This window comes from Nyctereutes procyonoides, unplaced genomic scaffold, assembly GCF_905146905.1.
Source record: "Nyctereutes procyonoides isolate TBG_1078 unplaced genomic scaffold, NYPRO_anot_genome, whole genome shotgun sequence".
In the NCBI taxonomy this organism is placed as follows: domain Eukaryota; kingdom Metazoa; phylum Chordata; class Mammalia; order Carnivora; family Canidae; genus Nyctereutes; species Nyctereutes procyonoides.
This window is the reverse complement of record NW_026575125.1, coordinates 106,668,139-106,688,716: the sequence shown is the minus strand read 5'-3', so window position 1 is coordinate 106,688,716 and position 20,578 is coordinate 106,668,139. Positions and strand designations below refer to the sequence as shown.

General features: G+C 41.0%; 1 protein-coding gene across 3 annotated transcripts in view; it reads left to right on the top strand.

The window, feature by feature from the left end:
- Positions 1 to 20,578, top strand: part of FGF13 (fibroblast growth factor 13) — a 485,264-nt gene that overhangs the window by 296,481 nt on the left and 168,205 nt on the right. The window contains exon 1 of one of the 3 annotated variants that reach the window (XM_055337311.1): positions 2,752 to 2,815. The exons of the other annotated variants lie outside the window; for them this stretch is intronic. Within the exon in view, the coding sequence (XP_055193286.1) occupies positions 2,791 to 2,815 (25 nt within the window). The 5' untranslated portion in view covers positions 2,752 to 2,790. Of the gene's footprint in view, positions 1 to 2,751; positions 2,816 to 20,578 lie in introns of those variants that run through there. 3 annotated transcript variants of the gene reach the window in all.

The window sequence follows — 20,578 nt, the reverse complement described above, 5'->3', positions numbered from 1 at the left end:
AGAAGGGTGTATCATATGTCAGAAAAGTACTATTACTTCTTTGCTCGATTGTTCCTGCTCTCGGTGAGATTGCAAAAGTTGGTTCAAACTGCTCATGACCTGGGTGTCTGTCCCTGAGTTACACGAGAGGCTGTCATCATCAGGACATTGCCCTCTTATCATGCAGACATCACCAGCTCCTGCAGCATAAAATTCTTACAGCAGCATGTATGTGCTGAAGAATTTGACACAATCGGGAGATTTTAATTGCTATCCATGTTTCTAAATCCTGCCTAGCCCTGTATACTACATTGATTCGTATTCATTTGTTATACTCTACAGCATTTCTTAGTGTGCTCCAGAATACGCAGCTTGAATAATGCCCATGGGAAAGTGCGGAACAAGAGGTATAATATCCTGCATTTTATCAACACTTACCCTTGTCTTGCTTCACAGCTGATATCCACACTCACTCCAACACATCAAAATCACATGTCCACTTCCAGCCATGTGCTAGCATATTTCTACTTACGAGCCCCAGCTATTTTAAGATATATATTCTTGGAACAGCTCCAGGTCATCCTTCAAGCCCATCCAGCTTTGGAAGCGACAAGTGTATGTTGGCTGGAAGACCAAATCTCCACAGAAGAAGGGAAAAAGCACAGTTCCACTTAGCTGCTTCTCCATACGAGAACACTGTGCGAAGCAACCTTAGAGGCATCATCACAAAATCCCTGTACGGTAGGGGCTGCTACCAACAGTTTACAGATAAGCAAACTAAAGTACGGAAAGGTTAGGTCACTTCCCTGTTAAATGACAGGAATTGATTTGAACCCCGTTTTTCTGCCCTCTGAAGCCCATGCCCCTTTCCCTCCATGGCCTCTCCATATGCTCCATTTTTACCATCTTGCCTTCCATGTGAGTTTATTGTCTAACAGCAATTTAAGTGCAGAAGAGACATGTTAGGTTTAAAGGACTAAAATGCTATCCACACTCCATTCTCAGGCTATGCTATGAAAAGGAGTTGCCATATGTGGAAGGAACTCAGGAGGTATTTGTTAATTCCGTGGGCCTAGAGTTGGATGTAGTGCAGCACTCAAAAGAAGTAGGTGAAATGTCCCTTAGCTTTAAGGGTGTGATGACTTCATCTAGGACACACAAAAAAAGAAGAGAGTGATTAGCTCTCTCTCTCTATTCTCTCTTCAGTGAATAGCTGAATTCACTTTGAATGCAATAAAACTGTCCTTAGGTAGAAAACATAAACAGGTTACCTGGCCTCATCTCCTTTCTTTAAGTCGGGAGATGCTTTTCACCTGTAATGGTAAAAATGAGGAAAGGTCATTTCGAAGTATTAAACAGCTGATTGTATTGCTGAATTTTTTCTCAGCTCAATAAAATTGCCACCATTGACAGGAATGTTATTAAGACTTGCCCAATTCCATAAGATTAGGTATTACCTGGAGGTCTGGATATAAGCAATGAATTCTCTTTCATCACTTGTTGGAGCTCTACTCTCTAGCCTAAGGTAAATGATAATAAAAACAGTAATTGACAATTATCCAGAATTTACTATGTGCCAAGCATTTTACCTAACACTAATTCTCACAACAGTCCTTGGAGGCAAGTAGGTATTTTTTTTCTCTCTGTATTATGAATGGGGAAGCCAAGAGTCAGGGAAATGAAATAACTTGTCCAGTGTCACCTGAGTGGGCAGTGGTAGAGCCAATATTCTAATGCTGCCTGTCTCACTCCTAAGACCGTGGTCTCTCAATTACAAGAGACTATCTCATAACAAGGCAATTACAAGAGACTATCTCATTACAAGGCTGAACCTAGAAATATCTTCCATTTTGTTCTCCAGTTACTCCAGTGTCCTCTTATTGAGACAAATTGCTGTATATACTATGTAAGCAGGAGGGACCTTGTGCCTGCCGTCGGAGAAACAATAGACTTAAAAGGTGCCTTGCTCTTCAGAGAAAAGAGAAACAGCTAGATTTAACTTTAAAATATTTACAGGACAAATTCTCATCAAATTTGACTTGGTCAAAATGCTTTATATCTTGCAGTATCAGAATTCAGATTTATTCCCTGAGCTGGTATACGTTTATTTAGCTGCAGGTCAGATCTTAATCCCCCAGGCAACTGACCTCCCACCTCAAAACATTGTCTCACAAAATATCTGTTGCCATAAGTCCCTGGATGATAAAACCTTCATTACAAGGTGAGAACTGACTTAAGGCACATGAAGAAAAAGTCCTTCCAAACTGGGTTGGGTCACTGTCAAGATATTGTTCTGTGTGACTTTCACAAGGAGCGAGATTACGTGAAATGGTCCATTTCCCTCCAGAAGCATGAAGAAGTAGGTCTCAGGAATTTGTGTGATACCTTCTGCTCTGGACATTCTATAGTGTGCTTTGGTGAGATGCTTTGCTATCAATTTTTAACATCTTTTATATGCCAGGCACTTCAGATTTATTATTGTTAATCTTCCCAACCTATGAGGTAGGTGTCATCAGTCTTCAAGGGCACAGTGGGGGAAACTGGAGTGCAGAGAGATGAAATAACTTGCTCAAAGTCATACAACTAATAAGTGTCTTAATTGGGATTTGAAGCCAAGTCTTTTTCTCTCCCAAGCCTGGTTGGTTTCTTCTACGTTGTGCTGTCTCAGCTTGTTCTATACCATGACCTCTGACTCCCCCTTTTCAGGTACAAGGCATGAGAAAAGAGCTCAGCACCATCCTGTCCACTGCTGGTGACAGGTGCTGTCTGGAAGGAAACTCTAGAGCTGTCTTTAACCACCCAACAGAGGACATGTACCCAGTGCATCCCCTGGGAGGTGTGTCATGTGTTTCTCTACAACCTAGTTTGAATGCTGGTCTAAGCAGGAGGCCAGGGGTTAAACAAAGCACCATCTTTGAGATTTGTCACATGTTTTTTGTTTTTAACTTTTGTATTGTTTTGAAATTTTAACTGCCTTCTTTGAATTTGGATAATCTTTCATGCACTCTCTTCTTTCCTTCTGGACTTTATTATTTAAATGGAAGTATAGTTGACATACAATGTTATGTTAGTTTCAGGTGTACAACATGGTGAATTCACAGTTCTGTACATTATTTAGTGCTTACTACAATAAGTGCAATCACCATCTGTCACTGTGTGTTATTACAATATTGACGTTTCCTGTGCTATACTTTTCATCCCCCAGATTTCTTTACTTATTGATTTATTTTTATTGAGGTATAATTGACACACAATGTTACATTAGGCTCAGATGTACAACATAGTGATTTGACAACTCTATACATTATGCTGTGCTCACAAGTGTAGGTAGCATCTGTTATCATACAATGCTATTGCAGTATCATTGGATTTTTCACACATTCTTGTCCTTTGTTCCCAATATTCACGTCTACTAACTGTAGGTCATTTTTCCTGTAGTACTTCCTTAAATGAAACAATGCTTCAGAGCCATAGTTTTCCTCATGGAGCCACTAGACCATAAAGCAGCCTTAACTGGTTGTGCCATGAGCCGCCTCCCCAAGAAAAGAGAAAGGGTGATGTATGGTTCTAGGAGTGCCATGTTTCTGAGGTGGGATCCACACAGATAAAGCCCATTTTGAGACCATCCATCTTGAGCACTCCCAGTGGGAACTCAGGGGTTCCATTCTGATGCTGGATTTTTGCAACCACCTTGGAGGAGAGCAATCTTGTGTGCCAAAGGTGGCCCCCTTTTTAGAGTAGTCTATCTGTAGATACAGGGAGATTGCAGGGACAGACATGTCTGTAATGGGGTTATTTGTCCTTCTGTCCCTCTCTCCTGGATCCGGTGCAGAGCCTTGACTGAGGATCTCCATGTAGCCAGAGCTGTCCGGGTTCAACTCAATCAGAAATCTGCCATTGTCCTTTACGGTGACACTGTTGACTTTGCCCCTTCCAGAAACACAGCAAACTGGGACAAGTGAAATGTGCCCCTTGTGGTTGCTAATTGCCATTCGAAAACGGTGTGAGCCCACGCATGCATGCACACACACACACACACACACATATGCACATCTCTAGTTAAAATAGCTTATTGAGAAAAACACAGACAAATAGTAGAGCTCACGTGGTCCCTCTACTGGAGCCCTTTCTAGGAGACAGCCAGCCCAGCAATGCACAGCCTAATCACAGACCTCTGTGGGATAATGTGGACTCAAGCAGGCCATTCACAGTGAGGCCATTTGTCTAGCAGGCTGCCTCAGGCTGTGAACAAAATCTCTTTCTTTTCATGCAACAAGGAAGGAACAAAGGACATTTCAAAAAGTAAGGGTAATAGACACTTCCAGCTACTTACTTTTTCTCTTTTGTTCCTTCTTCTGCCACTTTTCCTCTATAATCACTTGATTTTTCTCCAAGAAGATAGCATTTTGGATCCGTGTTAGAAGGTTCATGAACTGATTCAGTAAATTTCTAATTGGCATGCATGGTTAGCTGTTCACTTAGTGGATAATTGGCTAAATATATCCAGAATATTTACTGAGGGAGGAAAAAAAATCCCCAAAGCAAATCAGGATAGTTTGGGAACCTTTTATTTTAGGGCAGCTATTTCTTTGGGAGCAGTTACCAGTGTTTTAAAAGAGGTCTGTCTCCCTTCCCAATTAGGACTCCATTTAAACATACATCCTTTATTACATCCCTACAGAATAAGCTTTGTTAAAATAGATGCCATAGGCAGAACAGTGTCTGTCAACAATAAATATTCAATAACGTTTATTATTAGTTACTTCAAATAACCAATTTTGATATTCTGAGTTCAACCAGCCGTTTGCCCTAATTCTAGACAGCAAGTGACAGACAACACTTTCAGTCACCATTAGCAGAATTAATACATTTGCCGATAGAAACTTTTTTTTAAAATTTTTAAAATTATTTATTCATGATAGTCATACAGAGAGAGAGAGAGGCAGAGACAAGGCAGAGACATAGGCAGAGGGAGAAGCAGGCTCCACGCACCGGGAGCCCGACGTGGGATTCGATCCCGGGTCTCCAGGATCGCGCCCTGGGCCAAAGGCAGGCGCCAAACCGCTGCGCCACCCAGGGATCCCCTGCCGATAGAAACTTATTGTGTTATACAAGCCAAGAATTTTGCTGGTTATTAGGCACAGCATTGAATAGGGGCACTCTCTGTCCTTGAGGAGGAAAGACTGGAAGGGAAGGCAGACTGAACTAGACTATCAGTTAGTTCTTTGCATTTTAAGTCATCCTAAAACAGGCTTAAAACAGGAACAATTTTATTCTTTCTAATCGTCTGTAGGCTGGCTAGGTCTGCTGTATAGGTTTTGCTGCTCTAGACTGAGTTCATGCATACATTTATGGTCAGCTGCTGAGTCAGGATGGTTTGACGGTTCTAGGATGGGTTCATCTAGGACAACTCCGCTCCTGCACATGTTTTCAACTGAAGTCCTGTGAACCCATTTTTATGTTTCATTCGTTTATTCATTTAACAGTTACCAAGCAACTTTTACATATCAGAAACTACAGGGTCCTGCCTTCAAATGGCTCAGGAATGAGTTCCAGGTTGGTGGCAGACATGCCACCCATGGCATGGTATTAAAACCCAAGAGCAGAAGAGATCCCCTAGGGAGGGAAAATAGGCAGAGAAGCGAGCCCTGGAGCATACCAGTATTTGAAGGTGCTGTAGAAGAGACTCCCAGAAGTAAAAGAAAGGAAAAAAGGAGAATAAGGTGCTGAGGAAGCCAAGGGAAGAGTAAGCTTTAAGAAGTAGAGATAGATTAGTGGAGCAGAATGCAGTGTGGAGGCACTAAGTTATTGTAAGCCACTCATATATTCCTTTTTTTTAGGAGTAGGAGGGGCAGAAGAAGAGGGAGAGAGAGAACCCTAAGCAGGCTCCATGCTGGATGTGGAGCCTGACATGGGGCTCGATCTCACAACCCTGAGATCATGACCTGAGCCAAAATCAAGAGTTGGACACTCAACCAACTGAGCCACCCAGGTGCCCCAAGCCTCTTATATATATCCCTTTTAACATCTAGATTTTGTGGCCCAATTCATTTCAATATAGAACAGGTATCTCTCCACTTCTCTCACACTAGTAAATAACTGGCATAAATCACTGAAGTGCACTTGGTTAGAATGATTCCTGATAGGATGGAGTGAGGAGGAATTATATCATACCTGTTATTCCTTTAGCAGTAGGTCTTTATAAAGATGTCATTGATTTTTCTTCTCCATAATGCATCTAAAGTTTTAAGTGTTTGCCAAGACTGATTTATTCTTTTGTTGTTTGTCCTTTTTAACGTAGTTAAGTTTGCTCAATATTTTTTAATAGCCTCAAAATATTGGACCACTGGGAATTCAAATTAAAAGTAAATTGCCTCTTGAGTTCAGTATTTAAAAACAGATAGACTTTGGAGTTGTATTAATATGCTGCAATCAAGAATGACATTATGTGAGTTTCCAATAAAGCACGTTTTCTGCCAACTTTACAAACATGTGCACTTTTGCTAGACTATGGAAATTGATTCCTTGTCTAGCAGGGAAGGTTTCTTGCTGAATCGAAGAGCTAATGTTTAAAAAGAACAAATACACAGTTTTGTGGTAAAGAACTGTTGAGTTGACAATATGATATTTGAGCTGAGTTCTCACCTAGGATTTGCGAATTTGGATCCCAAGGAAATGTTAACTTCCCATGCAAAACTGGACAGCGGTTTTCGGTATAGGGTGTCCCCTTGTCCAAGGTCAAATAAGTCTTCCTTAGTGGCCTTTAGAGAGTCAAAAGAAGCTTTGTGTTTCTAGGATGAGAAAAGAAAATTTCAATTAACTTTTCATGGTGCAGGCTGATCCACAGGGTTTTGGGGGAAAAGTTTGTTTTGAAAGAACCCTTGTACTTGGCTCACCCCTTAATTAAGACTGTATTAGGCAGCTACTCATTTCTAAACTAAGATCAGAGGCTATAGTTACTAAACCCTTTTTGTTCAGTACCCTTTTTACCAAGACAGGAAAATGTATAAAATACTGCATTCATGCACCTACCCCTATCAGCATTCAATTTTGTCCTTAGCCTATCTAGTGCTAACTTTCCTTCCTGCGTCTCAATTTAATCTGTGCTGAGACAGCAATCTGTACCATAAAATGTGGGTGGGGTCTCAGTAGTGGAACAAGGAGGCTAACCAAGGAGACTATACATCTCTATGGCTTGTCAAACCATTTGGTACCTGTCAACCTTTTCTCCCTGTCTGCTGGCCTCGAGAAAGGGCTTTAAAGAGGAAGGAGCTATATCTGTGCACACAGGAGGAAGAAGGTTCGATTTAACACATAATGTGAACTTTGTCTTCTCTCCTGTTTAGTATCATTCCCACTGGCTGTAGAGGATTGAACACTGGAAAAATCAGAAATGGACCCACACCCCTAGAGTACTCCAAGTGGTAGTATCCATCATCCTTGTGCACTGGTGCCTAATTTTTTCTACATGGAGGATCTAAACAAGCCTAATTTTTTCTACATGGAGGATCTAAACAAATTAGCCAACACATTCCAATACTTGGTAATGAATGACACTGGATTAAAAATGATATCAAATTAATGTGGGAAACCAAGTGAGAACCCAGTGGGTATATTTTTTAATGCTTCTATCCTGCTATAAGAAGTAGTTGACATAACTATTTTTTTATTCGGTCATGTCATGCCAGGCTCCGTGTTGAGCTAGAATAGGGATTCTCAACCTTGGCATTCCTGACCTTTGGAGCCAGATAATTCTTTGTCTTTAGGGGCTGTCCTGGACTCCACACACTAGATGCTAGTAGCATTCCCCAGAGTTGTGACAAAAACTGTCTGTCAGCATTGCCAAATGTCCCATAAGGAGAGACATCCCCTGTGAAGAACCACTGGGCTATATAACAACAATGTAAATAAGAAAGATACGGTCTACAAATTACTCTTTCTTTAAGAGCCAGTTCAAATGCTTCCATTTAATACCACCAGTGTTCTCCTTCCTTGGAGAACTTAATCCAAATTCTGTGTCACCCCTCCCAATCTTTTCCCCACCTCTCCAAAAGCTTTTCAAGTCTTGTAAAGTATTTAGAAGACATTTAAGTAAAATTGAATGCAGTTATTTGGTAGAAGAAAACTTAGGCCTCTGGTTAAACTAATGATTCCATGGTCATTCATTGAGTACCTACTTGGTTTTTCCTGGAGTCTTCTCTGGGAGATCTGGACATATAAAAAGTAGTGTAAATCAGTTTGTGTAAAGGGCCCAGGCTCAACTACAACCTACTTCAGAAAGTTCTTTTCATTGTGGTCCTTTTAGAAAGCTTCTGTTCAGTCCACTCTCTTCAGCAGAGCTGATGATGAGCAGAGGTGAAAGTATTCCTAAATATTTTCTTTTACATGTTTTCATATGTAGTTGAGAATTCAAAAAGTTTTGAACATTAAATCTAACCATTAAGACTCAACTAATGTTGGCTGCACTGGGCTTGTTGCTTCCCTTGGGGTAAGCAACCCTAGAAGATGTACTATCAACTTTTCCCTTTATCCTCTTGGTTCCTTTACAGCAACAAACATGAGATCAGGAAAAAAGGAATTTTGTGAAGCCTTGCATAATATTTTCGGGGATATACAGAAATTAAGCTCATCAAAGTTCAGAAAAATTAATATTCTAAAGGACAAAGAACAGAATTAAATTTACCTCTCAGCTAACTTAATATTTTTTTTCAGAAGCATTTGTGGTTTATCTAGTTCCTGTTTTTTAGCTTTGCTTTTATTCCCTTATCATAGTAAAGTGCCCCTGGTGGGTTATATAACTTTGGACAAGATCCCTTCCTTCCTTGGGCCTCCGTATCTTTTTCTGTAAAATGAAAACAAAAATAGATTGAATATGTACTGATTTCTCTTCTTGTTTTAAGTATCTCAGATATATAAAATAAGAGTCAGTAGGTTCCTAGGTTTCCTAACAGATTTATGTATAGTCAGGATGCAACTTGCATTAATAGATACTGTCAAAGTGTATGATTTCATAAGTTTCAAGTGTTTGCTACCTTCAAGTGGGCCATTCATGGATCAAAAGCTAGAGCACTCCATGGTCTATATGCTGATGGCCATGGGCTTTTCCTTTTCCAGATTCTTGCTAAAGCTGGTGATCTTGATTCTGGGCTAGCTTTGAGAAGAATGAAGCCTAGGCATGGACTGGGGTAGGGATAGGGAGGAGTAACATTTTCTGAGTACTTGACTGTCTTCATGTCAAAAATTAATTCATATGATCAAATTAGCTAACTTGCCCAATATCACACCATTAGAAAATGGGGTAATTGAGGTTCAAACCTGAATGTGCTGCTTAAGCGGTACTCTGCTTTCTCCACGAGGGGGGCTTTCAGGACCCACCTAGAAGAGGTGACCCATTAACTCCTCCCTTTAGTTCTTCTAAACTGGACCTCAGGGACCTAATGTGGTCATGGCCCTCATGTAAAGAACCTCATATTTGTACCATTTTTGTGGAGAAGTGCTTTGGAGCAAAGAGGATCCCTTCACACAGACAGTCAAAAGCTGGGAGCAGAGAGAATGGTTGGTTGGTTGGTAGGTTGGTAGCTGGACCAGCACAGCTTGCCAGCCACTGGACTTCACACCTCTGTTTCCTGGCTCAGAATCACAGGCATCAAACTTCACATCACTCCTCAACTTCCCATCCCTCATCTTGGGGCTGTCCTGGCATTTATGCTCTTCTTGCATCCCCTTCCGTCTCTTCCAGACACATGGTGAGCATATGCAGGAGGTGCGGGAGAGGCTCTGTTCTGAAAGTAGCCAGGTATTCTTTCATTTCTCCCCCCCTGTTTAATTTTGAACCCCACTGTTTCATTACAATTTCCCCTGTGGAGAAGCAGAAGTACATAGAGGCAGGGGGACTTGCACACGTCAAATTTTACCATCCATCTACTCCCATGTTTTCCTGTTTCTGCTGGAAATTGAATAACAACCCATATCCTCCCAGTGTGTAAACTAATTCTGGGTGAGCATTAGGTATAATGGTGGGACGTTTATTCACCTAACTAAGTTTTAGAGTCTTCCGAATGACCCAGTTTTCTTCCAGATGACAGCCTATCATCCAGAGAACCAGCACCACTCCTCTGTGAGCACCACACCTGCTCTGATATTCCTACAACTGTTCCGAATGCTGGTGGTTTCAGGGACAGAGGAGTTTAAGGAATGGTTAGAAAACCAGAGTGACATGCCAGGTTGATTGGAAATGAGAGAACCTTGGGGAATATCACCTCAAGGCGGGCTCTCTAATCTTATGTCTCCTCCCCACTGTCCCCAGCACCTTGCATTGGGCCGGGAGCAGCAGTAACCATAGCCGCTATTTGTTTGAAGGCCCATCCAGGCCAAGTAAATGCCATGTCAAGTTTCTCTGATATCTCTATCAATCCTTTAATGCAGGCATATTTTATCCCAATTTTATACCTCAGGTAACTGAGGCTCAGAGAGTTGAGGTGAGGCAGAACTAGAGAAAAGTAGGTACTTAAAAATGCAATTTTTAAAAAGATTTTATTTATTTATTCATGATAGACAGAGAGAGAGAGAGGCAGAGACACAGGCAGAGGGAGAAGCAGGCTCCATACCAGGAGCCCGATGTGGGACTCGATCCCGGGACTCCAGGATCATGCCCTGGGACAAAGGCAGGCGCTAAACCTCTGAGCCACCCAGGGATCCCCTTAAAAATACAATTTGATTTGAATTTTGAACAAGGGATCTAAACTGCTCTTCTGATATGTCAGCTCCTCCATCTGAGGTATCACCTAGATTGGTGACTTGAATTGTTGATTAAGATGTGACTACATTTAAATGTGTATTTTTTATATACAAAATAATTTTCTCTAGAGTAATAGGTGTACTAGATGCATAAAACTCTGCTTTAGTAAATCTCTTATTAGCTCTAAAGATAGTAGCTGCATACATATGCATTCAAATCTGTTTGTCCATAAATAGCAGATCTGATTTGAGTTATCTTCATCTCTGGACTTTAAAAAAACCCTGAAGATCTTTCCATTTTCTTTCACCGTGGACATCATCCCTGTAAGTTCGAAGTCAGTCAGGTTCAAAATTCTTAAAAGCCTTGCTCAAATCCAACCTTAGCTTTTGCTTTCCCAGATCTGTTCCCAACACTCCCACTTGGAGGCCTCTTGGGATTAGTCTGTCCTTATCGATTTCCCTCCGTGTTAGGCCTTACTACTGCCTGCCGAAGAATAAAGGGTTTTGTCTTCCCAAAGAGGGCAGGACCTGTGTCTTCCTCCTGGCACGTAGTAGGTACAAGTTCTCCATTGAAGACTGCAATGTTGCTATGTTAGAGATGAAGCAGCATGGCATATCAAGTAAATAGAACCTTCTGCTACCTCTCGATGCACAAAAGAATACTTCTCAGTATTGGAAAATACTATGTGTTATGCAAGGCTATTAAGGGCATGTTTGTCTTACTAGCAAGAGGCTTTCACAGAATGTGTTGTACAATAACGTCTGTCTCTTGAGTGCTGTTTTACCTTAATGGAAATTTTAAAATGCAGAGTGAACAATAGATTGATTACTTTATCAAGGCAATTAGACTCCACATAGAATTTGCTTGCAGGTTACTTCAGGTTAAAAACATTTGGGTTGCTGATTGTATTTTTTTGTATTTTTAATTCTCTGCTGTGAGAATCCACTCATATATATCATTTTCTCCTAGTGCCTTCTGCTGGGTGCAATTAACTACAGCATAAACCACTGTACATGACATCCTACAGGCCCTTCAGGATTTGTCTTCACCAGTGTGTTCATGAGAGACAGCTGTAGTGGAATGGAAGGAACACAGAACTCATTGTGGAGCAGACCTGGCTTTCACTCTGACCTCCCTGACACTTGCTGGGTGATTGTGGCATACGAGGGGGAAATAGAGACAATACTAGAATTGAAATTATAGGGCTCTCTTGAGGACTGATTGACCATAGTACCTGAAACATAGCAAGTGATCGATAAAGGTGAACTATTTTATTATTATCATTGTTAAAGATAATGAAAGTTCAGCTCTGGATCTTTTAACCCATCAGCCCAGCCATTGTCATGTATAAATGGACCTCAGAGCCCTCATCAGTTTGTTGCCACTATCCTAATAAATAAAACTTATTTATTTTTAAAGATTTTATTTATTTATTTATTTATTTATTTATTTATTTATTTATTTATTTATTTATTTGAGAGAGTGAGGGAGAGCACAAGCAAGGGGGCAGGGGCAGAGGGTGAGGGAGAAGCAGACCCCCCGAAGAGCAAGGAGCCCAATGTGGGGCTCTATCCCAGGACCCTGGGATCACGACCTGAGCTGAAGGCAGATGCTCAATCGACTGAGCCACCCAGGAACCCCACATCCTAAACTATTTCATGGGACCCATCTTGGCACTATGTTTTTAGACTGGTTCCTGAGTTTCACATACTTTGGCCTTGCACTTAGTAAATGCTAGTTATTATTGTTATTAAGATTGTCTTTAGAACAGCAAATATGGGGCAGCCCAGGTGGCTCAGCGGTCTAGCGCCACTTTCAGCCCAGGGCCTGATCCTGGAGACCCAGGATTGAGTCCCACATCAGGCTTCCTGCATGGAGCCTGCTTCTCCCTTTGCCTCTCTCTCTCTCTCTCTCTCTCTCTCTCTTTCTTTCTCTCATGAATAAATAAATAAAATCTTTTTTTAAAAAAAAGAACAGCAAATATGTTACCCACATGAAATGCTCCCCTAGGAAAGGTCCCAAGTGTCAAAACTTAGAAACAGCTGCTTGCCACATCCCTGCCCTGGAGATTTATACTGTGCTTTAGAATATTAAAGATGCCAAAGAGTCCTATCTCATTCTTATTTTATGCATATGAAGTTGCTTTTGCAATTACAAGTTACCTCCATCCAATGAAAACTCTTTAGTTCTTGCCATCTTCCTTTTTGTTTTTGCTATCTTCACTTCTATATCAACAACCCTTACCATTCTTCCATTGTCTTTCCACTTCAAGGGAGTCCTTCAATAGCCAGGTGCTGTGAAGTTGCAATCACTGCAATCAGACCACCAGGACCATAGAACGTGTCAGTCTGTTCACTGGAAGCTTCCAGGTGGTTGGTATTCATTGCTTCTGTCTAGCTTGCATGCAAGTTCTTCTAACATCACAACATGCTCTGGTAACTGGAAGACTTCCTTTGAGATCAGCTGAATTTTAAAGTGCAGCCAATTAAACAGGAAGTACACTCTCACATAGAGAAGGCTATATATCACATATTCACCACTATGCTATGATTCTATGTGTCACAAGCTTATGGCTTATCTTTCAGTTTCCTATGCATTAATATACCAGTGTACCAGTTTAGAGCCATAATGCAATCTTGAAATAAAAGTTGCTCTTGGTTCATAGCTATTAAGCTAGGGTCTCCTGGGTCATAAGTAAATCCCACTTTAAGTATTACTATTCAAGCATTAGAATTTGTAGAAGAGGTAAATGGGAGTAATTATTCATTTCACTAATGGATCTACTGCAAGATTGATTTGTAAAGCCTTTGCAAAATATATTTAAATAAGCACTGAGCTATATACAACTTTCCAAGATCAAACCATTTTATTAGATAAAGTAAGAAATAGCTGCCTTGGGCTATGTGGTTTGATTCCTTCCCTTAGCAGCGTTCTTTGGATCTGATTTTCTTGTTTCTGCATAGTTGGCATATCATGAAGAAGCTTTCATGACTAGAATATTTTGTGAAATATTACCATTCAGGTCTCTCCTCCCGTTTGAGAAATCTGTGCTGTAGACCTGTGGTCCTAGGTTTTGTTTTCTGTGAAAAGACACCATTCTTTGGTTTCATTCTGGATGGATTTTGTTTGAACACTATAAATGACTTGTAGGGAAATGAGTTAGGCATTTAAGGGATGTGCCAACTTTTAGACCACCTGAGTGCTGTTAGTACGTTATAGACATACGTTGCCAAATGGTATTCATTTAGCCTAACAGAGATAAGAGATTTTCAGAAATAGCAGACTCATTCCCAAGAGCACAAAATGCATCAGGTGAATCATCCCGAAACTCTGAAGAATTATAATACTAAAGTCCTGTGGGAATTGGCACAGCCAAATATTTAAGAAAGGCCAGATATCATGATCTTCTAGAAAGGATCTTTATAAATCAGAAAGGCGACCTGACAGGGAGTGAGAGGATAGATTGCTTTTCAGTCAGGCAAAACTTTTCATTTAGGTGCTATTTCTGTAAATACTCTCACCCATTCTGTGAAAACCACCATTGCGGGAGGAGGGGGTTCACATTTTCTAGAATCCGTCACAGATTGTTCCAGCATGGCCAAACTATTTCTTCATTCCCTGAGGAATTAGAAACTCCCTATCTAAGATGCCAAAGAATTAACCATCCTGATGTGAGTTTGGCTGCTAGCATGGAACTGGGTATAGTGCAGGGTTCTGGACACTATTGTTGGGAAATCTAGAATTTGTCAGACTGTCCCCGGAAAATGTCATCTTTACTTCATGAGCTAAGAGTGAACATACTCAGTAAAATATCAATTGCCTACATTTTTAGCATGACCATATACCAATCACTGTACTTTACATAAATGACTTTATTTAAAGAAAATTGAAGCTTAGAAAGGTAGATCATAAGTTTCAGAATAAGGAAGGACTCAAACTGGGGCAGTAGAGTCCAGAGGTCAAGTTCTTAATCATAGCAGTCCACTTTGAAAGGGTTTGCATGTTTATCATGAGGGCCTGGAAAGGTAAAGGACAAGTTACTTTTCCTTCTGAAACCCAGGCAAGAGGAGGTACTGAATTATTTTCACTTACCTGCACAATCTGGAGCACCACTGTGTGCCAGGTACCATGGAAAGGCTTTCCATGCATTACCTTTTGTGATTCCCTCCAACAATATTGTGAGGTTGCTCTTATTATTTGTCCTCAGGTTTGAGATGAGGAAATGGAGATTTGGAGCATAAATTTGAATTTACTCACCCAAGACCAACTAGCTAGTAAATTGTGGAGCTGGGATTTGAACCCAGATCTGCATGACTCCATAGACCATGGTCTTTAACTACGCTTTCTTTGTATATATTTTGTTCCAATGAGTAGCTCCTAAAACCATCAGAACAAGTCATTTTGACCACCACATTTATCACCCACAACCGAGATGCCGTAGTAACAGGTAGAAGGGAAGATGAGTGACATTGACAGTCCAAGCTTCCTGCGGTCTTTTTCAGTGGGCCAAGAGTCATCCTCTTCAAAGGAATGCTTTACTCAACTCCTTGGGCTAGTGGTGCTGTCTGCATAAGACATGGACTGGGAGCTACCTGTGGGGGGGAGGAAATGCCCAAAGGAGAAAATGTCTGAGCACAAATACCGTTCTTAAGCACAAATCAAGTAGGGCGTATAATTCCTTTGCAGCAAGATGTAATAGCCTGCTCTCTGAAGCAGAAAGACAGCATTGCTTTTCCTTGGGGGCTGTGAAGCTATAGGGTAAGCGAATGAAGGGATGTGAGTTTAGAGGGTTTTTAACATAGAAAGTCCTAATCACTCCGTATTCCTTCTCTTTAAAGACCAAATGTTATATTATGGGCTCTTTGAATACACTTAAAGAGAATATAGGCAGAATTCTGTGAAACTAGGCCTGTATTTATGGCCAAGGTCTTTGACACAACCCTACTTTTAAGATGTGTTTTTTTTATCCCTAAGAAGTTATTAGTACACGCTCTCAATTGTCCTTTAACTTTTGACCTCCATCAGGTCAGTTTTTACAAAAAAGTGTCATAGTTGGTCATGTTCTAGTTTTTTAGATTATTTATAATTTGGGACATAGTAAAATAATTTCACCCTTTATAATGGAAAGTAGGGAAAATTTATCCAGGATGTATAGCCTTGCCACTGAAGGTTATCAGGTCAGTCCTATATCCTGTGTTGTCTCCATTTCATCTCCCACAGCAGATGTCCTAAACCTCTGCCACTTAGCTCAAGTTTCTGCCCTATCTGAAGCCTACCATATTGCTCAGGATTCTCCAGGGAAACAGAATGAATAGGAAGGGAGGGAGAATGAGAGATTTTGATTCTAAGAACTGGTTCATGTGCTTATGGAGGCCAGGAAGACCCCCTCAATCTACCATCCACAAGCTGAAGAACCAAGAGAGCTGGTGGTGTAATTCATTCCAAGGTGTAAGAACCAGGGAAGCCAATGATAGAAATTCCTGTCTGAGTCCAAAGGCCTGAAAGTCGGTGTGAGGGGCTTGTCAATGGTGTAAATCCTGGTTAGAGCTATCAGGCTGGAGAACCAGGAGCACCAACATAGGAAGGCAGAAGGTGGATGTCCTAGCCCATGCAGAAAGCCTACTCACCCTTCCTCCATCTTTTTGTTCTATTTGGGCCCTCAATGGATTGGATGATACCCACTGACATTATGGAGGGTGATCTTCTTTGCTCAGTCCATTGATTCAAATACTCATCTCATCTGGAAACAGACACACTCGAAAATAATGTTTTACCAGCTATCTGGGAATCCCTCAGCCCAGTCAAGTTGCCATACAAAATTAACCATCACATCTTCCCAGTGGATGTACTCACAATGTTGCAGGAAAAAGTCCAGGTAAACTCCCATAGCTTCCCCCTTCTGCACTTTCAGACTTACCAGCACTTGCAGTCGTCGTCCTCTGTCTCATTTCCCTGGTCACAGGAGATGCATCTCTTCCTGCTCAGAGGTTGTAATCCCCCATCCTGTGTGTGCTGCAGACCATTCTTCCTGCCTCTTGGCTGACCTTGTTCTCAATCAGTCTTCTGCCCCTTACAATTCTAACATTTTCCTTCCCACTGGCTATGCGGTCTTTCAGAATATAAATATGTTCAGATAAAGGAGCTCTGGAGACAGGACACTTTCGGTGCTAATTTGCAGGGGTATTAAACAATGTAGGAAAAGGAGTTTCAGTTTACTCCCATTATCTATCCCCTATATAAAAATAATCCATTAAGGAAATGTTCTGATCTCCTAAATGGGTGTGATGAAATGGACATGATATGGTTCTTTTGAGGATCAAATGAAATAATGCTTATCACTGAACAAAGGTGTATCATCAAACATAGAAACCAGCACCTAGTAGGTGCTCAAAATGACAAAGGCTGTCATCATGGTATTATTTATAGTACTTGTACTAGTCATAGGAATAATTTTTAAAAGATTTTATTCATTTATTTATGAGAGACACAGAGAGAAAGGCAGAGACACAGGCAGAGGGAGAAGCAGGCTCCCCACGGGAAGCCTGATGCAGGACTTGATCCCGGGGATCACACCCTGAGCCGAAGGCAGACGTTCAACCACTGAGCCACCCAGGCCTCCCTCATAGGAATAATTATATGGGGGAATTGAGCTGAAATATCTTGAAGGTGCCCCTTACCTCTCTACATACAAGTCTGGATCTTATAATGTCCTGTCCAATCCTTTTCACAGTGTTTAATACATTGTAACTAAATCCAAACTCCCCCAATTTCATATCCTCTTGAAGCACCCTTGTTCCAGGCATACTGGACCATTTAGCATTCCCCAATTATGCTATGGAGTTTTGTGCCTCGTGACTATGTTCATGCTGGTTCCCCTGCTTTCCCTGCTTTTCCCCCTTCTTTATAAGACCTGGAATGGTACACCTTAATCAGTGATGTTTTTCTCATCCCCACACCCCTCTGGGCAGAATTGGTGATCCCATAGCCTTTATATATACTGTCCCACATAGTATGTTCCTTGTGGACTTGCTTTTCCATCTGCTACTCTTGGAACTCCTGGAAGACTTACATGAGTTAAACTTGACATCTCCAGTGGCTGGGTACTCCTTAAAAGCCTCACAGTCCTGGTAATGGATAGCTAATAGGACCTCGTGACACTGCCCACCAGTTGAAGAACTCTGCGTTCACTTTAACCAAATTTTTTATCCCATGATTGGAGAGTCGTCTTCTTTCACTTTTCAAGCCATTAAATAGCAATGCTCCTTTCTCAGACATTCTAAATATGGGAAGTTAATACAATATTCAGTTCCCTCCTTTCTATTCCAATGGATGCCAAGAAATCGAACCTTTTAGCTTCTTGATTATAAGGGGGAGGTAGCTTCTTAGAAATAATTGACTTCAATAAACAGAATCCCTTCTCAGCCACTTTTCCCTCATCTCTCTGTGAGTGATTTTACTGATTTCTCATCAACTTGAAAGACAACTCTGCCATCTTCCCTGTTCAATGTGTATGAGGCCACTTAGCAAGCTTGGAGCTGGTGATCATCATCAACTTACTCTTTTATCCAAGAGGCAAAGCATGGCTTCAGCATTTAACAAACAGTTGCAGACAAGAAGATGATCCGATTGGTTCAGTCTCCATCCTGTTGGCAGTGTCAGGGGCAGGATGTTGATAGGCAAGAAATTGATTGAGGAGGAAGAAAGAAGTATGCAGGGCTCCCTTAGCCAAGGGACTGGACTGTTGATTACTTTTAAGGTTAGCAACCTTGTGATAACTAATAGTTTATTTACATCTTAGTCACTGGCTACAGATACCCTAAAAGCCTTGCTTTGTTTTTCCTGCAGGGAGAGCAAACCCCTTCTTCCAAAAGTGGATTTTCTACTTAGTTCTTCATTCGTTGGCACCCTCAGGTTTAAAAAAATGACCCAAAAGGTCAATTTCTTCAAACATCCTTTTATTCTTGCTTGAATCATTTCATACTGGGCATACCTCTATTTTGAACATAGTGGTTAAGATCCCCCCCACACACACCAGCTTAGCCACTGAGCACATGTTTGACCTTTGGCATGGCATTTAACCTCTCTGAGCCCGAGTTTCCACATATGGTAGATTGTCAGAATATGAGTACCTAATGTTAGGATTGTTGTAAATATCCCTTGGGAGAAGACAGAGGGAATTGACTTTTGTTGTTATGAATTGATTTTAGTTTTTCTTTCTACCCCTACTACCTCCCATAGGACTATGCAGAGCAAGCTCAGTCGCCTTCAGATAACATAAAAACATTTACTAATGTCCTCAAGAGTCTCAGTGAAGAAACTTTACCTTGTGACCATTACCTCCAGTTGGTCACTGAATGCAAAGGTTCAGTCTGAAGCAAGTAGAGTGAGAGATACTGTATGTTGTTACCAGCTTTCCAAGAATTCTCAAGTATGAGGAGAGTTACCCAATCAGTGAGCAATCTCAGAGATGAAGGCCTGGCTTCAAAATAGTCATCTGAACACTTTAAGAAAGTCACTTTAATTTCAGGGCCTATTTTCATTTCATGTTGCAAAAACAGGCTATCTCAGAGTAAATGTATTTTCTGTTAGGAAGTTAAAATATCAGTGTTTTTTTTTAAGTTCTTTGGCATACCAAATCTCTGAAAATTTTTTACCCTCTTTTTTCACATTCTCAAATCTTAATGTTAAGATTGTTACTTAAATCAACCACAATACTTGCTTTTAAAACATGGTTTCTCAACAGTATTGACATTTTGGGCCAGATAGCTTTGTTGTAGGCAATTGTCCTTTCTGTCATAAGATGTTTAGCAGCATCCCTGGTCTCTTACCCTTGACATACAAGCAGTACACCACCCCTGCCCTCAAGTTGTGACAACCAAAAATGTCCCTGGAATACCATGTGTGCCCGGGGGTGGAGTGAGGTGGGGCGGAGTGGCAAAAACACTTCCAGTTGAGAACCACTCATTTAACACATTTTGTCCATTTTGAAGCCTCCATGCCAGAACATAGGAAGAATTCTCTATTTTAGAAAGGAAAAAAAAAAAGACGGAAATGATAGGCTGGGCAGGTTGTTCCAAAGAATAATGCAAGTCAATCTCAATTAATTTCCAGATATTTTTTAGTGCTTATCTAGTGTAAAGAATTGTGTGTTTTCATTTTTATCCTTATTAATTGATTTCTCTTTTGATTAGGTTCCTCAACATAGGCTATGCCTGTGTTTTAATTTCTACTGTAGATTTACAGATTCTATACTTGGCCCAAAGAATGAATTTGGAAGGCAAAAATATTAACCATTTGCCCCTCTACATCCATTCTTTATCCTTTTTTTCTTTTGGACCTCCTCTGACCATAGGGTGTGGCGTAAGTGAATCATCCAAAAGCCTTGGCCCTCAAGCTTCAAGATGGTTCCATTAGAACAGGCCATTATGGAGCACTGACAAGAGATGAGAGGACAGGAAGAGAGAAAGGCTGATATTCCTCTATCTTTGGCCAGAGTTTCTTTCAGGTGGCCCTTCTTCCAAGGCTACAGCTCTCTCTGGCTTCCAGTAATAACTCATCCCATGCCCTTTCAGGTTTAAGTGAGATAAGGACTTTTTACTCTTTCTCATCCCTGGGAGCTTCACTATTTCATAAGGGTCTTCTGAATGCTGCCCTTGTTTCTCTAAATGGTCCACTTATTAGACACTCTTCAGTTACTCCCTTGAATGTGCCATCTCTTTCCTTCTAGAAAGCTGCCCATACAAGATGACCCTTCTCTTTCCGTGAACCCAGGTAGCTTTTAGTAGCTTGTTTCCATCAGGGCCTTGACTGCTTTTGAGGTGTATTGTAAGTTTCCCATTCCACTACTTGTAACTCTGGTCC